Source organism: Camelus dromedarius, chromosome 5 (genome assembly GCF_036321535.1).
Source record: "Camelus dromedarius isolate mCamDro1 chromosome 5, mCamDro1.pat, whole genome shotgun sequence".
In the NCBI taxonomy this organism is placed as follows: Eukaryota; Metazoa; Chordata; class Mammalia; order Artiodactyla; family Camelidae; genus Camelus; species Camelus dromedarius.
Window position 1 is genome coordinate 16,330,316 of NC_087440.1, and position 19,290 is coordinate 16,349,605.

At 37.0% G+C, this 19,290-nt stretch overlaps 1 protein-coding gene across 5 annotated transcripts in view; it reads left to right on the forward strand.

The window, feature by feature from the left end:
- The window catches only part of CEP152 (centrosomal protein 152), an 86,079-nt gene that overhangs the window by 32,184 nt on the left and 34,605 nt on the right, over positions 1-19,290 (forward strand). For all 5 annotated transcript variants that reach the window (XM_031453093.2, XM_010998608.3, XM_064485621.1 and 2 more), the window contains exons 13-15: positions 12,939-13,134; positions 18,283-18,405; positions 19,005-19,114. In XM_031453093.2, the coding sequence (XP_031308953.2) occupies positions 12,939-13,134; positions 18,283-18,405; positions 19,005-19,114 (429 nt within the window). The remainder of the gene's footprint in view (positions 1-12,938; positions 13,135-18,282; positions 18,406-19,004; positions 19,115-19,290) is intronic.

The window sequence follows — 19,290 nt, forward strand, 5'->3', positions numbered from 1 at the left end:
ATTTTTAGCAGTCTTACGGAAGAGAGTGCTTTATTGTCCTTCCCAGGGACCAGTAGGCGAGGGCTGGTGGTGGTACAAAAGACAGAACATTTAGATACCATTGAACACTTAAAAGATGAAGGAAGGAAAGGATGTATATTCTGAGGCACATGCTATTTGGAAGGGGCTGTGCAAGGCTCTGGGAGTAGAGTGCAAAAGGAAGTTTACATTTTGTCTGATGGGGAGAGGGAGACACACTTGTAAGCAACTAAGTGCTATGTGCTAGCTTGCTGTGCAAAGGGGTGTTTATCCATCCCTCCTACTGGTCTAGGGAGAGGATGAACGATGGGGTATTTGGAAGAGATTGCATGCAGGCTAAGGAAAGCCTTTATTGAAGGCATTCTTTTAAAAAATTTTTTTTAATTGTCTTTTTTCTTGAGGGGGTAATTAGGTTTATTCATTCATTTATTTTTAGAGAAACTACTGGGGAATGAACCCAGGACCTTGAGCAGGCTAAGCATGCGCTCCACCACTTGAGCTACACCCTACCCCCTTGAATACATTCTTGAATGAAGCCACCACTATCCAGTTTATAGTTTAAGACTATGGTTACCATCATTATTGTTTAGTGAGAGTGTTTACTACCTGTTGTGTTTCGGGCATCATGCAACTAAATACAAATATATAAATCTCCTGAAGGGTTTGTTTGTTCCACAGTGGGTTTTAGAACTTACGTATTTTAGTACTGTGATTCCATTTTCAAAACAGTAAGATGAGATTCAGTAGGTGAAAATCTCAAATCAGGTAATATTGTGAAACAAGATGCTATGTTAGTTTATTAAGATACCATTTGTTACCGAACCAGACTTGCCTGTGTGCAATAAATCAATGTACTAACATTGGGTTGTGGTGAAAGAAAGTGCAGCATTTATTGTAGAGCACCAGACAATAATGCTCTGGGGCAGATAATGCTCAAAAAACCCAAGCACCCTGATGGGTTTCAGGCAAGAAGTTTTTATAGGCAAAATTTGGGGGGAGGGCTGCAGGGTGTGTAACCCTCCTCTCATTGGTTGATGGGGAGGTAACAGGGTGGTGGTCCAGGAGTCTCAGTCATCAGCCTTCTGGTTCCAACCAGTCTGGTGTCCATGTGCTTATGCTCAGCCTGAAGTTACCATCCTCCACCTGGGTGAGGGTCCTAGTTCCAGTAGAATTCAGAGATTTGTATCAAGTTGTTATGCACATTCCCCCCAAGGGGGCACCAGGACCAGGCCTCCCCCACCTCCCCTGGGCTTCCCTATTGTTTCTTTCTGCATTCCCTCACTCCCCTAATTAGTAACTGTTTGAATCTGCCCTTTGGAACTCAGGGAAGGTCCAGAAGGCTGACATCTTTTTCCTATAAACAAGAAATGAGAGATGGGAAAAGGATTTTGTGTCTGGGGGACCCCATGGGGTCCTGTTGGGTTTCACACTTACCTGGAGGTCAGTCTTTAGGGACAGCATCTCAACAGGTCACAACTATAGTCCCAAAAGTGAAGCAAAGAGGCAAATAGCAGAACTAGATTATGTGATGGACGTACTAGGAGCCACCTTGCGGCTCTTATCCCAGGGCCATGTTGACTTAGATTTGTTGGTACCCCATGAGTTACCCGATTTTCTGCCTGGCCACAGAGGAACTGGGTCGGGTTGTTGGGAGAGGTACTGCCAGTGCTGCAGCCAGACAGCTTAGCCTCAGCAGGGAGAGAGGAACAGGAACCTGCGGTGCCGGGGCTGCCGAGCACCAGGGTACACAGCTTTGTAGATGTAGGCACGTTGTCGCCCACATCAGAATGTCCACAATCGCGATCCGGAGTTGTCGAAGAAAGCCTTCAGCTTTGCTTAGTTAATTAAAGCAAAAGAGGATGAATGTGCTCTAAACAGATTTACATAAAAATTTAAAGTTAAAATGTAGTCATCTGGAAAATTTACTGCTGTGAGTGCCTCATTTCCTGTTAATGCCAGATTAATTCTAAGGGGCTAGTGGAAAGAGCATGGTCTTTAGATCCAGATTTGTTTTGATTCATAGTTTTGCCATTTATTACTAACTTTATGACCTTGGGCAAGTTTCTTGACTTTTCTGAGCCCGGTTTCTTATCAGGCTTTTTCTGTCAGGTAGATTATAGCATATCCCTTGGGGAAATTAAAATGAAGATTAAAATAGAAAATGAATGTAAAGGTAAAGGACCTCATGTAATAAGTTCTAGCAGTTATTAGGCACTTAATTAGTAATAATAATAGCTACCACTGATTAAGAGATCCTTGGTCAAAATATACCATCGATCAGATTTTATATTAATCCACATCTGATTCAACACATATTTTACAAATAGTTCTTGATCCTCATTTAAATCTTGGGGAAAATGTCGGATCCTTATTACCATTTTAGAGTTGGGAAAACTGGGGCTCAGATCACCAAGCTTGTTAGCTCAAGAGGACAGACCCTTAGCAACATAACTGGTACTTGAACCCAGAACTTTACTGTCATGTAAACCTGTTGGTTCATATTTACATGGCAGTCAGACCTTTTTGCCTTAAACTTCATTTTTTCTTTGACTTGTATTTTAGAGGATTGAAGAGTTAGTTCTTGCCAAAAAAAGATTTCTCTCCAACTCATTACTTAATTTGTGCCATAATTAGCCAGGGAATTGGGTAGAGAATACAGGTATATGTGTATAGGTTTATCTTTTCAAGTAGACTTACTCCATCATGGAGTTTACTAAAATGTATTGACTTCCCTGCCCTTTCTATTTAACTAGCACTCAAAACCAAAACCCGACAGTAATTTAAAGCACATTCTGATAATAAAGCACATTCTGATAGATAATAAACTTGAGACATCACGTGGTTATCGTAGTAAAAGGAGTGCCAGCCACGTTCACCAGGAAAAGTGGGGAATAACTAAAGCGGGTGGGTAGTCATTGAGGCTCAGGAGGAAGATGGTCAGTGGAGTGCAGGACCAGCAAAGAAAGGTTAGCTTATGGTCATCCCTCCCACCAGCATTTTAATGGGTAAGCATTCAGCTTTGAGGAAAAAGTAAAAATATTTATTCTTAGTTCAAAGTGAAAGGCGATATAAGAGAGATTAGGTTTGTACCTTTCCTCTGCTGGATTGTGGTTCTTAGAACAAAAGGGAGCGAGAGTTTTAGTTCTTTGTTGACTTGAGCTGCTTTCAAATCACTGACCCAAATATTAGCGGCTCCAAGTTTTCATTCCCAACTACCACCTCCCTCCAGCTACTGCCTAGTAAACTTGAAGGGTTTAGCCTCAGTGTTCTATTTCACATGCATGGAATCCGAGGAGCTAAGTCTGCGTGCAGCCTGCAGACAGCTTCCCCTCTCCCTTATTATAGTTGGCTGCGAAGCTCAAGTCATAAACATTTAACAAGTGGAATGCCTTTCCCCTTTGGTCTTCTCAGCAGGCTTTGTAAGGGACTACAGTTTATTTGGATTCAGAGGAACCAACTTCCACAGGTCTCACTAGTGAGCCCAATACAGGGCTGGTCACCACTGCCGACTTTTCCCTTTTGGGAAAGAAGGGAAAATTATTTTAGCAAGCACTTTTTTTGCTCTCTGACTTGGCTCCCTCTAGGAGTACATGATGTGCTATTTCAGTGGTCAGTGTTGAGTAAGAAAAACTCGGGATGCATAATTTGTTAGCTGAGCAGAAAAAGTTAGTTCACCATGTCTTACAGCACAGGAAAGATGTGCTGTAATATAGCTTACATTTCTTATACAATTTCTGTTTCTTATATTTCTATATAATTAGAAGTGGTTTAAGCTGGTGAGATCTACACATATAGACATATTTCCACTATATTACACATCCAAAAGTTGTGTATATTGATAAATATGTACTGTATTGCCAGAGATTCCTTTTATAATGTTAAAAAAAACCCCATGTTTTGTTCATCCCCTTTCTCTCTCTGTGTATGTGTGTGTGTGTATATATATATATACATTTTACTTCCCATGAAGAAAACCACTATTAACATTTTGATATATAACTTGTACATTATCTGTTTTGTGTGTTTCTAAAAGATAAAATAATATTGAATGTACTACTTTATAATGTGTCTTGACTTTGTATATTATGGGATCTTTAGATGTCAGTAAATATTGTAAATACTTACTAGTGGATATGTAGATGAATGAACTATATTTTAGTAATACATTTGTTTAAATTTTTTAAAACTGTAAGTAATGCAGTATTATTATTATAAGCATATCTGTAGTCGAATCTTTATTCAAATCTTTGGTTATTTCCTTAAGGCGATATTCTTGTTAAAGAGTATGCATGTATTTGAGGCTTTTGGTACATGTTGCTAAGCTGCCCTGCAGTTTGCATTATTACCCACACCGTGTGATAGTACCTGTTTCCTGTACCCTGGCCAGTGTTGAGGGATATCACTTTTCCTGTTTCAAAATTTTATGTAGTTAGATCCAGCACTTTTTTCCCTTATGATTTCTTGATGGTATTTTTCTAGTACTTTTTTTTTTTTTTAACATTTTTTATTGATTTGTAATCATTTTACAATGTTGTGTCAAATTCCAGTGTAGAACACAATTTTTCAGCTATACATGAACATACATATATTCATTGTCACATTTTTTTTCTCTGTGAGCTACCATAAGATCCCGTACACATTTCCCTGGCTAGTACTTTTTATAGTTTTATTTTACTTTTTAAACTTTTTAAAATTGTGAAATATAACCCATAAAGGGAACATAAGTGTACAACTTGATGATTTTAAAGTGAATTCCCGTGGAACCACTACCTAGGTCAAGAAATAAACATTGCCAGCAGCTGCCCATATCCCTCTTTCCAGGCGTAACCTGGAGGCTACTACTTTCTTAACTGTTAATGGCAGTTATTTTCTGGGTTTTTTTGTTGTTGTTATCTTTTAAAATCTAATTATCCATGCCTTCATACTGTAGATTAGCTTTGCCTTTATACAGAAGGAACTCATACATTAGGTGTGTCTTTTTCTCTTCCACAGCTTTATTGAGATATACAGTTGACTTGAACAACGTGGGTTTGAACTGCAGGGGTTCCACTTATACGTAATATAGTACCTGTATTTTTACAAATCTGTAATTTAAATGTGGGGGAAAAGTTTGTGTTCTACCAGAGATCATATTGTAACATCAGAAGAACTAGGATTTGAGTCCTGATTCTGTCCACACTGTTTGAGCTTTCTGCCCTTGGCTGAGTGAGTTTTTGAGGCAGAAACAACAGGGATACCAGTAGGTGGGTTTTTCAACTTGCAGGAGGCGGTGGGGGCAGGGAGTCAGTACCCCCAACCCCCTATGTTATTCAAGGGTCAGCTGTATTTCAAATACCAAAAAATCACACATTTGAAGTGTATAGTTAAGTGTGTTTAATATATTCCCAGGGTTGTGTATCTATCACCACAACCCAATTTTAGAACATTTTGATATCCCCCAAAAGAAATCCAGTACTCACCATCGGGCATTCCCCATTATCACAGCTCCAGATAAACACTACTTTCTATCTCTGTGGATTTGTTCTGTACATTTTACATAAATGGATTCATATACTATGTGGTCTTCTGTGATTGGCTTCTGTTACTTAGCATAATGCTTTCAAGGTTCATCCGTGTTGTAGCATGTGTCAGTGCTTCATTCCATTTTATAGCCAAATAATATTCCGTTGTATGAATATACTACATTTTGCTTATTTATTCATCACCTGATTGACATTTATTTGGATTGTTTCTACCTTTTGGCTGTTGTTGAGTACTGCATATTTTTTAGTGGACGTATGTTTTCAGTTCTTTTAGATGTGTATCTAGGAGTGGAATTGCTGGGTCATATGGTAACTTAACATTCAGCATTTTGAAAAGTGATCAAACTGTTTTCCAAAGTGGCTACATCGTTTTACATTGTCACCAGCGATGAATGAGTGTTTCATTTTTTTTGTGATTTGCTAATGATGTGGTTTTTATTTGATGGCTCATTATGTTCAACATCTTTTCATGTATTTATTGGCCATTTGTATGTCTTTTCTTTTCCTCATTTTTAAATTGGGTTGTCTTTTTGTTTAGTTTTAAGAGCTTTTATATATTCTGAATACAGGTCTCTGGTCAGATATATTATTTGTAAGTATTTTCTCTTATTCAGTGAGTTGTCTTTTCACTTTCTTAATAGCATCCTTTGAAGCACAAAAGTCTAATTTTATGAAGTCCAACTTCTGTATTTTTTTCTTTAGTAGCTTGTTCTTTTGGTGTCTAAGAAACCATTCTCTAATCCAGTGTTCTAAAGATTTATGCCTGTGATTTCTCCTAAGAGTTTTATCTTTTACGTTAGGTCTTGAGATCCATTTTGAATTAATTTTTGCATATGATATGAGGTGGGAATCTAACTTCATTCTTTTGCATTTAGATATCCAGTTATTCCTTACCATTTATTGAAAAGACTATTCTCCATTTAGTTGTTTTGGCACCCTTAAATCAATTGACTCTAAGTATGAGGGCTTATTTCTGGGCTCTTAATTTTGTTCCAGTGAGCTACATGACCTTATGCCAGTACCATACTGCCTAGATTGCTTTATCTTTGTAGTATTTGAAATTGGAAAGTGAGTCTTCAACTATGTTCTTCTTTTCCAAGATTTTCTTTGGCTAATCTGGATCTCTTGCATTTCCATACGAATTTTTGGATCAGTTTGTCAATTTCTGCAAAGAAAGCAGGTCAGATTTTGATAGGCGTTGCATGGATGTTTTTGCATTTGCATGGAATCTGTAGAACAATTTGGAGAAGTATTGCCATCTTAATGATACTGTGTTCTGATCCCCGAACACAGGATATTTTCCCACTTATTTAGGTCTTTAATTTCTTTCAGTGTACCATTCATATACTTTTATAATTTTGTGGCTTTCAGTGTACTAGTCATATACTTTTGTTAAATTTACTCCTGTTAAGTATTTTATTCTCTTGGCTATTATTTTTGCTGGATTGTTTTATTTTTAGGTGGTTCACTACTAGTGTATAGAAATAGAATTGATACTGTATATTGATCTTGTATCATGCCATGTTGCTGAACTTGTTAATTAGTTCAAATATTTTTTTTTTTCTTTTTTAGTGGATTCCTTAGGATCTTTTATATTCAAGATCATGTCATCAGAAACTAGAGAGAGCTTTACTTCCTTCTTTCCAGTCTGGATGCCTTTCACTGCTTTTTTCCTGACTAATTGCTCTAGCTAGAATTTCTAGTACAAATGTTGAATAGAGGTGGCAGGAACAGGCATCCTTGTCAGGAGGCAATCAATCATTCTCCATTAAGCATGAATTCTAGCCGTGGGTTTTTCATAGATACAGGTATTCTTTAGTTTTCTTTTTTCACCAACATTCTGTTTGTGACACTTATGTTTTTGCATTTAGCTGTAGCTCATTCATTTATATATGTAAATATGTGTGTGTGTCTTTATTTGTATGACTGTTCTGCAGTTTATTTTCCATCCTACTGTCCATAGATTCTTAATGTCATTTCCAGGTACAGTGGGCATACATTTCTGTTGGGCGTATAGTTAGAAGTGAAATTTCTTGCAGTACTTGTGTTTCAACTTTAATAGGTAATGCCAAACTATTTTCCAAAGTAGTCGTGCCAATTTACATCCCCACCGGAGGTATATGAAAGTTGTAGCTGCTCTTTCTTCTTGTTAACACTTCATATTGTCAGTCTTTTAGTTTTAGCCATTTAATGTGTAGTGATATTTTATTGTGGTTTTTATTTGCATTATCCTGGAGTATTAAAGAGATTAAGCTCCATTTAAAAAAAATGTCTATTGTGTTTATTGGCTTCTTGGGTGTGGTATGTATATGTGTGTTTGTGTTTCCCTCTGTGTGTGTGTATGTGAAGGACTTATCTCTCTTCTTAGTTTTTATGTGATTTTTTGTATATGCATGTGTTCTGTTGATTTGTAGGAGTTTTTTGTTTTTTAGTATCTGTTCTAGATAAGAGCTATTTGGCTGTGTGTGTTGCAAATATCTTCTCTCTGTGGCTTGCCTTTTTAACCTTTTAATGTGTCTCTTGATGAATGGAAGTTTTTAAACTTTAATTTAGTCAAATTTATCAAGCTTCATGGTTAGTGCTTTTTATAATCCTTTTAAGAAACCTTTCCTTCAGGGTCATGAAGCTTTACTCTTATGCTGTCTTCTAAAAGCTTTACTGCTTTGTCTTATACTTTAGTTTTACCACCTATTTAGAATTGCTTTTCTTGTTGAAATATTTCTGATTATTCTCGCTCATTTACACTTCCAAATGAACTTTATGATTAACTTGTTCTGTTCCAGGACAAAAATCCTAATAATATTTTTTACCAGGATTGCATTAAGTATGTACATTAACCCAAGAAGAATTAATATCTTTATGACATTGAATTTACTTATTCAAGAATATAGCATGTCTTTTTATTTGCTTAAATCTATTTTTGTCTTTCAAGAGTGTTTTTTGCTTGTTTGTTTTATTTTTTAGTGGAGGTACTACGGATTGAACCCAGGACTTTGTGCATGCTAAGCATGTGCCCTACCACTGAGCTATACTCCACACTTCCCATGGAGTATTTTGAAGTTTTTCGAATTTAGATTTTGCACAATTTTTGTTACATTGGTGCCTAGATATTCTGTTTTTCAGTAGTGAATTAGGTGTTCTTTTCCATGATTTCTTCTGAGTATTGTTTATGATTTCTGTATTTTGTGTTATAACCTGTTGCCTTGTAATTCTCTAATTTTTTGAAGTAGTTTTTCCCATGAGATTTTGTTTTTTAAATATATCGTCTGCTAATGGAGGTAATTTTACCTCTTTCAACTTATGCTCCAATTGTTTTCCCTTTATGGTTGCTTTAAAGTTTCTCTAATAAACTTTATTTAGGTGTTGATAGTATAAATGTTCTTTTCCAAAGTGGTCATACCATTTTGCATTCCCAGAAGCAGTGTTGGAGAGTTTCAGTTGTTCTACACCATTGTTACAACTTGATAGTGTTAATCTTTTAAAATTTGAGCACTTCTAGTATGTGTATAGTGATACCTCATGGTGGTTTTAATTTGTATTTCCCTAATGACTAATAATGTTAAGCACCTTTTGGTGTGCTTTGCTTTCCTTTTTTTTTTTCTTGATGTGCTTAATTGCTGTTTGTATATGTTGTTTGATCTTTATATATGCCAGGATACAAGTCCTTTGGTAACTGTGAACACTTTCTTCCACTCTCTGGTTTACCTTATCATTTTCTTAAACTTTTGCTCTTTAAAAGATACCATTAAGTTTTAATGAATTCAAATTTAATCTTATTTACAGTTCATGTTTTTTGGGTATTATTGTTACTCAGTGTTACAAAATTTTCTCTTACGATTTTAGAAATTTGATAGCTTTAGCTCTTACATCTACATCTGTGATCCGTTAGGAGTTGGCTCTTTAGTATGGTGTGAGAGAAAGATTGATGTTCATTTTCTTCATTCCAATATCCAATTGATCTAATCCCATTTGTCAGAAAAACTTTTCTTTCCCAATTGAGTTGTCTTGGTATCTTTGCTGCTGATCGGTTAACCATACGTTTGTGGGCCTATTTCGGTAATCTCCATTCAGTTCCAGTGGTCTTGTTGGTAGTAACAGTCTCCATAGTGTAGCTTGATAGTCTTGAAATGGGTTGAACAAGTCCTTCAACTTTGTTGTTTTCAAAATTGTTCTGGCTATTCTAAATCCTTTGTGTTTCAAAATAAATTTTACTCTTAGCTTGTTAATTTCTACAAAAAAGGTCCTCTGGAATTTTAATTTGAAATGTTGAATCTATAGATCAATCTATAGACATCTCAAGAAATTGCTGTTTGTCAGTTATACCTCAATAAAGCCGGGGGAAATAAAGAATTGAGTCTTCTAATTATGAACATGCATGCTATGCTTCTTCCTTTATTTAGGGCTTTTCAGTTTCTCTCAATAATGTTTAGTAGTTTTCAGTGTAGAGATTTCCCTTTGATAGATACCATTTCCAGTTAGCTAAAGAATTTCTTTTAGCATTTCTCCCAGAGTATGTCTGTTGGCAGCAAATTCTTAGTTTCCTTATATGAAAATGCACTTAACGTTTGCTGATTATAGAATCTGGATCAACTGTTCTTTTATTTCAGTGCTTTAAAGATATGCTCTTCCACTGTTTCTGGCCTCAGTCATGTCTAAAGAGAAATCTATGGTTATTTGAGTCATTGTTTCTGTGTATAATGTAGTTTCTGTGTATAATGTAAAGTGTAGTTTTTCTCGTGCTGTTTTTAGGATTTTTTTCCCCTCAGTTTTCAGCACTTTGAATATGATGTGTCTAAGTGTGTTTTTCTTTTAGTTTATTCCATTTAGGGTTCACTGAGCTTCTTGAAAATGTAAATTCATTATATCTTTTGCCAAATTTGTGAAAATATTGACTACTATTATTTCAAATTTTTTTTGCCTCTATCTCCTCCTTTCCTTCTGGGTCTCCAATTACATGTAATGTTAAATCTTTTTGTATTGTCCCACAGTTCCGAGACACTTGATGTTTTTTTTCTTTTTTCTTTTTCCTGTTTTCATATTAGATGATTGCTATTGAACAATTTTTAAGTTTACTCCTTCTTTCCTCTGTCATTTCCATTCTATAGAGCCTGTTCAGTGAGGTTTTTTTTTTTTTAAACTTTTAGATATATTTTTCAATGATAAAAAAAATTTGGTTCTTTTAAAGTTTTTATTTCTCTGTTGAGAATTCCTATCTTTTCATTTATTTCGGTTATGTTTCCTTGACCTCATAAAGCATAGGTATTAGCTGCTTTAAATTTTTAAAGCTCTTTGTGATAGTTCTAGTATTTGGGTTTCCCTTGTTAGTTTTCTGTTGAGTATTTTTAGATTGTATATTAGACATTGTGATTTTTGTGTTGTATGGAGATGTGTGTGTGTTTCAAATCTTAGTTCATTTTTCTAAGCCTTTGCCACATTGGTTTGAATCTGTCCTGTGTATGCACCCTTCAGGGATCAGTCTTTGTGAGACATGGGTGTGTGGTTCAAATTTGAGTTAAATTCTCCAAATCTTTGTTGGTTTGAGGGTCTGTTTAATGCATGCATAGTTCAGGGCTTAGGCTGAGGCTTGTTTATACACAGAATCCAGAATTCCTTTCTGGTGGTCTCCACCCCAGGAATCTCCCTGCACCCTTTCTTTATCATTGGTTTAAGGAGTTTGATGTTGGTATAACTTTGCTGGTTTTCTTCATGTTTTTGTGCTTGAGATTCATTGAGCTTCTAAGATTTTATGGGGTTTTACTTTTCATTAAGTAGAAAAGTTTCGGTCATTATTTTTTCAAATATTTTTCCTATCCCCCTCCCCACTTTTCTTCTGGGGCTTCAACTACAATTCGGTTAGAAAATTTAATATGCTGTGTCTTTCTGGTCCTCTTTCCCTGTGTGTTTAAATGTGCTATGTCTTTATGTCCATGGGTCTTTTCTGCTGCTGTATTAAATATGCTGTTAATCTCATCCACTAGCTTTTTTCAGATATTTTAATTTTTTTGTCTCTGCAAGTCTAATTTGGGACATATAGTCTTTCATTTCCCTTCTTGTTTTCATGTTTTTTCCTCCACCTTCTTGAACATATGGAATGTATTGAATTCTACCTCTTTCATTCCTGGGTCAGTTTCTACTGATTGATTTTTCTCCTGGTTATGATTCCTATTTTCTTTCCTGCTTACTTGAATGCTTGGTAAATTTTGATTGGATGCTGGACATTTTGAATTGTATGCTTTCGATGTTGGATTTTATTGTATTTTTAAAAATATCATTATCCTTTTTCTGTGACACACTTAAGTCACCCGAAATTCATTTGATCCTTTCAAGGCTTCTATGTAGGCTCTGTTTGATCAGATTTAGAGCAGCCTTTAATCTGGGGCTAATTTGGCCTCATTTCTAAGGCCATATTTGATGCCCTGTGAATGAGGAAGCCTTTCTACTATGGTTCATTAAAGTACAAAACATTCCCAGTCCTCTTGTTTTCCTGTGGTTTTTCCCATGGCCTTGAGGTAATTTCTTCACATGCTTCCCAGGTCTCTGGAGCTCTCTTTCTGTGTAGCTATCTTTCCCACAGTATTTTTCCTCGAATTCTAGCCATTTTGGTCTCCCCATACTCGATTGGGCAACTCAGTGACATTACTGAGCTCTCTCTGGGTTTCCTCTTTCTCTGCCACAGTCTGGAAACTCCCCAGGCAGAAAGCTGCAGCAGTGCGAGGGCTCATCCAGTTTGTTACCCTGTTCTCAGGGTCGCTATTGTCTACTGATTGAAAACCACTATTTTATATATTCTGTTTGGTTTTCTCATTCTTTAAGACAGATTTTTAAAATCTGGTCTCTTTAATCCATTATGGCAAGGAACAGAAATACTCATTCCATGTTTAAAATTTATTGACACACTCAAGTTGGGATTGAATTACCATGGTGTTTGTTATTGTTACTTTTTTCCCCAGTTGCTTACATATCCACCCAGACCTGTGTTTTAGTGAAAGAGATACAGAAATTGTGGGTTAGGATAACTAGTGTTTTACGATTCATTTCCTCCTTTATTTTCAGATTGTTTCTCTTGGAGTAGTAAAGGACACACATACACAGCACGCAATTTACCAAAAATAAAAAGCGTGTGCCGTATTGCAGTTCCCGTGGTTGAACTCCTCTCAGTGAGGTCGCAGTTCTAAACTTAAGAATGGTCTTCGTGTGAATAAACTTACTTCTGTCTATGGGGACATGTTAGAGGCAATATCCTGGTGTACGAGTAAGCTTAAAATTGTTTCTGAAATACTAGCATACAGTTGTATATGTCACAAAACACGGTCACCACTGCAGTTAGTTGCTTTTAGGGAACAGCCGTGCTTGATTTGTTATTTGATTTAGTACTAAATATAATCGTGTCTCCATTAGCGTTGTACAGCAGGAAGCCCTGAGTGAAGAGCTTTCCAAAGACGAGGTCATTCTGAGGCTGAAAGCGGAGGTGCAGCGTTTGCTGGGCAGCAACTCGGTGAAGCGGCATCTGGTGTCTCAGTTACAAAATGATCTCAAAGACTGTCGTAAGAAAATCGAAGATCTCCAAGTGCAGAAGGATGAAAAAAGCATTGAGGTAGAGTTTGTAAGGCTAAAAATCATTTTAAAAAGACTTAATAAAAAAAAGACTTAAAATTTTCACATTTCAGTTAAACCTTTGTCTTTCAGGGATTCATTGGAGTTTTATTCTTACATTTGCACAGGGAACTATATTCAATATCTTGTAGTAATCATTTGACTTTTTTATAAGTAAAGTTTAAAGAAGGATATGCTACTTAAAAGAATATGCTTTCTAGTTACTCTTGGCACTGAGTAAATGAGAGGCAGTTAGGTAAAATTCCTTTACCACAAACCCAAGGAAGCATTCTACGTAATAAGGTGCCTGCATTTCTTCAAGATTGGCTTGTACCAATAGCAGTCTAAAATTTGGTTAAATTTTCCACGAAAAAATCCTGTAGCTTTTTGTCTGAGATTTCTCTAGCCCATGTTCTTAAAACAAGTCATTCTGTATGCAAAAAAAATTAATTACATGGCGGTGGTGTTACAGGTGGGAAAGGCACCAAGTCAGGTATGTCAGAGTCAATCTACCTTTATATCCTTTGGTTAGCATCCTTGCTTTATAGATGAGGAAAATGAAGCTAGAGGAATTTGTGGCCCTTCTGAGGTTAGAGCCAGTCTTTGGGCAAATTGAAACTAAAACAGTGGACTAATAAGTAGGTCGGAGTTATTTCCCCAAGAACGTGCTGTCGGAGATCTTTCGGGCTGCCCTCCTTTACCATCTGCCTTTTTCACCCTTTCCTATTTTCAAATCTCAACTCATCTCTATTCCCAACAGAAAGTCATACATAAAAGACCTAGTAACTAAAAGGAAAGGGAAGGTGAAAAATGAATGTAGTGTATTCCTTTTCCTTTTAGATGGAAATAACATTTTACTTCCTGCTTTTATCTCCTGATCCTTTAAGCCAGGAGTTGTATTCATTAAAACAGTCCTATTAGAGCAAAATGTGCAAGATGTTCCCTGGTGCTTCTTCTTAATGGAGTTTTAATTGCATCTAGTTTATTTTCCAGAAATAATGGTGTGTTTTCACTGGGAAAGCCCTGCCTGCTGTGGTTCTTCCCTCTGAGTAACTACATTTGATGAGCACGCTGATTGCAATGTTAACGATCAGATGAGAAATGGGACAGTGTGCTTCCCTCCAGCATGCTGAGCATTTTTAAATCAAGCTGTTTCCTTATGTTCTTTAAAAAGGATGGGAATGAAAGTTTGTGTCTCAATTTGTGTTAGAGTTGACTAGTTGAAGCATTTTGGTGAGACTGTGCTACGACCTAGGAGAGTAAGAGGCTGAGCTGGAGTCTGCACCTTAGCTCAGGTATTTTGGTACCTTGTTCAGTATTGAAATCACCAGCGGCCTGTGCTGGTAAGATTCACTTTCATGTGTGTGACGGTTGCTGGGGGCCGTGCCTTATGTTGTGTTTCTAGCCTTTGCCAGTGCCTCTGTAGTCTGTTTCATCAGCAGAGCGAAGGGAGCGCTCTCATCTCTGAACCCTCTTTTTGCGCAGCTAGCCTTCTGCCGCAGTGATTTCTCAGCAGTCTACATGTAGCTTTTTTCTTGAAGTGTGACGTCAGCCCTTGCGGCCGTGTCTGTTCCGCTTCACCTGATGATGCTGGGCTCTCTTGGGAGTATTGTCTTGATAATCCTCTGCATATTTGCTCAGTAAATATTTGTTGAATTACTACACATACTGACCCACTTCCTGGGTGGGGAAAAGAGAGAGGAAGTAGTAATTTAATCAATAGGTGTTTTGTTTGTTGTTGCTTTTTAAATAAACACTCTAGTTCACAGCCATCTAATTAGCCCATGGACACCTTCAGGCTTTTCCTTTTGCCTCCTATTTCCCACGTCTTTTCTGATGGAGCTTTCTCTTCAGTCTGTAAAGTCAGAAAGCGGGGTTAGGAGGTATGTGGAGGGAAAGTTTATTATTCAATGTAAGCTTTTTTTTTTTTTAAAGCTGCTCTGTGCAAGGTCTTGTGGGATTCAATGATGAAGGAAACAACGGCCATTCCATGAAGGAACTTAGAATCTAGAGCATCACTATCCAATGGAAATATAGTGGTGCCACATACATAATTGAAATCTCCAGTAGCCCCAGTAAAGTAAAATAGGTGAAATTGTTTGAATAATATATTTCGTTTAACCCAGTACATAAAAAATATTATCTAATCAATCTGTGATTAGTATAAAATCATTAATGAAATGGTTTATGTATTTTTGTGGGTGTGCTAAGTCTTTGAAATCTGGCATGTGTTTGCTACTTACTGCTCATTTGTATTTGGACAAGTCACATTTCAAGTGCTCAATAACCATATGTGGTTAATGGCTACCATATTCACTAGTACAGATCTATAAGGAGGTGGACATTCATAACTCTGTATAGTTAGGAAGCTGCTGGTTGCAAAGTGCCATGAGAAGGAATAACTAACTGGGCTTGAGAATGGTAAAGCAGCCCTAGTGAAGTCTGCAAGGAGGGAACATTTAATCTCTGTCCTGAAAGATAAATCCATGGGAGACGGTGGAAAGGAACATTTCAGCCTGGAGCAGAAGTATATAAAAGGATGTAACAAACAAGCTAGAATTCTATATTATGTAAATTCAGTCTTTCTGAAATCTTTAATGAGGCTAAAGTCATTTAAATGTCTCAATGTCAACTTTTAGAAAGAATGATCATAGCTAGCTAGCATCAAATCCTGAGCTTCAAGAGATGGTGTTGAACTTCTGTCCTTGCTACAGGGATGTTAAGAGAAAGAAATCGTTAATTTAAACTTCCTGAATGACTTTTTAGAGAGAAATAGGCCATCAAAATCCTCCCTTAAAGCCTTTCTTCGTATTAAGAAGGGCAGCAAAATTATTTACTATGTAGTTGTATTTGACATGATTCTCTCGTGTTTTAAAGGTACTGATATATTTATTGCTTTATATACATACCTTGTAGCACATTTTATATTCATTTCTCTCCCTCTTATATAGAACAGTTTCAAGTTATTGCAGAGTCAATGGTTTTGTTTTGTTTTCATGTCATGTGACTACTCATAGCAGAGCTACTTTATGGCATTTCCAGGATAATATGTGGTGAAAATGAGGAGTCTGCCCATTCTGTGCAGACTATGCGATGATCAGAGGTGGATCAAATACTGTGCTGTTCATTCCAGTTGAACAACTGGGCCATTAAGGTAGAATGTGGCAAAGGCCATAGGAAAACCAGACTGACTTACTAGCAGTCAGGAACCACATCTACACTGAATTTTTTGTAAGCTTAATAAATAAAACACAGAAGTCTTTCTGTGTCTGATACTTAATAGAGATCGTTACCTTACCACAAGCTGTGGTTAAAGCTGTACTCTGATTCCAAGGGGCTTGATAGGCAATATTCAGTAACCAGCTCAGAAGGGTCCTAGCTAGAATCTTTTTAGATGTAGAAATTAGGAAGATAGTATGACAGTTGTTATATTACATTTCTTGTTTTCTTGAAGATAATGTCTTCAGTATTCCTGCTTTAGAGAGAAATTTTATTGTGACGTTCAAATGGTCCTTCTCTTTGAAAGGTGTTCATAAGAGTTTTGTGCTAACAAGTATAAGTACCTCGTCCCTGTGTGCCTGCAGCATGAAAATATGTCAGGACTGAGTGTAATAGATACCATGGAGGTTGTTTTTCAGGATATCAGTAGGATGTTACTTTGATTCCTAGTATAAAAAGTCACCAGTGGGGAAGCACAAATGAGTTATCATAAATCCTCCATCAAGTGGAGGCCAGGTTAGAAAAAAATGAAAGCCATTCTAGTGAGTCAGTAAAGTCCATTGAAGCCTTATTAGCACCCCCAAGTCTGGAGGCAAGCTAACAGGGTAGGTGTTCTTGGCTCTCCCCTCTCCTGCCTGGGGTAGGAGCAGTGGCTTCTGGGAAATGACGGCAGGTGGGAAGGGGAAGGCCAGCAGCTGGAGCCGGCTCCCTGTGGAGGAAGTGAAGAGGGAACTGGAAGACTGAGCCAAAGCTTTGGCGTTCTGTCACCCCCTGTAGGAAGGAGATGCACATACCTCCCTCTCCCGCAATGAGTAGAATGAGCCTTGGTCGAGGGCATTCTTTTAAAATCGAAGAAGAGAAGTCTGAGTTGAGATAAACACAAAACCAACAGATAAAAATAGAGTAGATATTTCAAAAAAAATTCTTTGTGACCCCTTCAGTGAACAAAGAACTCATAAAAGTGGACAAAACACATAAGTAGTAAGAGGAAAAAGCAAAGTTATATGTATCTGGGAAGATGAAAAACAGAAGAACAGTTGAAGGCAGGTAGGAGGTTCCCTCTGATGGGAGTACAAGAGATGCAACTGAAAGAACTGTTAGAGACCCTCCCCCATCAAACACAGTAATTGTTTAAAAACATCACTGCCATTGGCGGTAACGAGGGTTGGACAGACTTGCACTACCTGACAGTGTACATTTGTATGAACTTTCTGGAAACAACTTACCAAAGTCTATAATGAGTACCTACTGCATAAAATATATGAGTTCATATTGATTAAATACAGAATTAGAGTCTATGCCACACCTAGTGGGTGAGGGTATGAAGAAATAGAATATTTGCATAGTCTCAAAATACTTTTAATTACAAGTGGCAAAATAATAACGTTGTAGTGGAGGTGCCTGCAGACACGACCTTCGACCCTTATCGGTTGATCACCAGTGATGAGACTTAGTGATGTCGTGTGTCTCCTGAAAAGCACACACATCAGTTCTGTGGCATTTGTGCCAATGCAGAACCTGAATTTAATAATGAAGAAACATCAGAAAAACTCAAATTGAGGGACATCCTACAAAATAACTGATGGGTACAGGTACTCTTTAAGAACATCACGGCTTTGAAAGACGAAGACTGAAGAACTGTCCTAGATTGCAGGAGACTAGTGAGACGTGACAGTTAAAGGTAACATGGAATTGTAGACTGGATCCTGAACCAGGAAAATACTGTGTAAAGTTTGTGGATTGTTAATAGTATTGCATCCTAGTTAATTTCCTTGTTTTGATAATTGTCCTGTGGTTATATTTGGGGACAGTAATAAAGGTGTACGGAAATTATTTGTACTGTTTCTGCAATTTCTTTGTAAGTATGAAATTCTTTCAAAACTAGTACTTAAATTTTTTAAAAACCTGAAAAACTCGTTTTTACTTTTAGACCAAAACAGATACCTCAGAAAAACCAACTAATGAATTATGGCCTGACTCTTCTGATGTGATTACCAGAGATGATATTCTGCAACTTAAAAATGAAATTCAAGTTTTACAACAACAAAATCAGGTGATTAAAAAACTTTACTATGTTTTGTGAGAATTTTCATGGCCTCTTTAAAAGGCTATAACGGACTTTCAAAAATACAGAGGCAATATGAGTTAGTAGACATGGACATTAACAGATGATTAAGGACATTAGCAGGTGATTAAGGATTACTACTGGTCATGGGGCAGAGTCTTCATTGGAAGGTAAGTATAAGCCCAGTTTCCTGTCTGTGTGGTAGCATGGCTAATAGACGTGTTCTTTCCCCCCCTAGTGAGCTCCTGACCAAAAAGTAAAATGTGGCTTATTTATATGGTTGGGAAGACTATTGTATCTAAGACTTATTTTAAAGCATCAGTTAGCCAATGCTTCTCGGCTGAATGTTTTCATGTATTTCAAAGTAAATACAAAATTTTAACTTTTACTCCTATCAGGAAGCTACTTGATACATAAATGAATCTGTTCTTACAAGGTGTGAGGAGACTTTATAGAATTATGAAAATGATGTTATGTCAAATAATGTTATAGGGAAGGAAAGCACAGAGGATGCCAGAACATGAAATTAGACTAATCAATAAAGATGGTGTTTATTTCCTCTAAGTGCTTTATTCTTTTGTATCCAGCAACTTAAAGAAACTGAAGAAAAATTAAGAAATACAAATCAAGACTTATGCAATCAAATGAGACAAATGGTACATGATTTTGACCATGATAAACAAGAAGCTGTGGACAGGTGAGGTCTAGCAGAGGCCTGAAGCCTGTCCTCTGGACTCCCTTCCCCTTCCCTCTGCCCCTAAACCCATCCTCCTCTCCTGGCCAAAAAAATTCAAGAGAAACAATGGCATGGACCCTCCCTGTTGAAATCTTAGGTTGGAGAAGGTGAGTCCCTGGCTTCTCAGAGTAGAATTT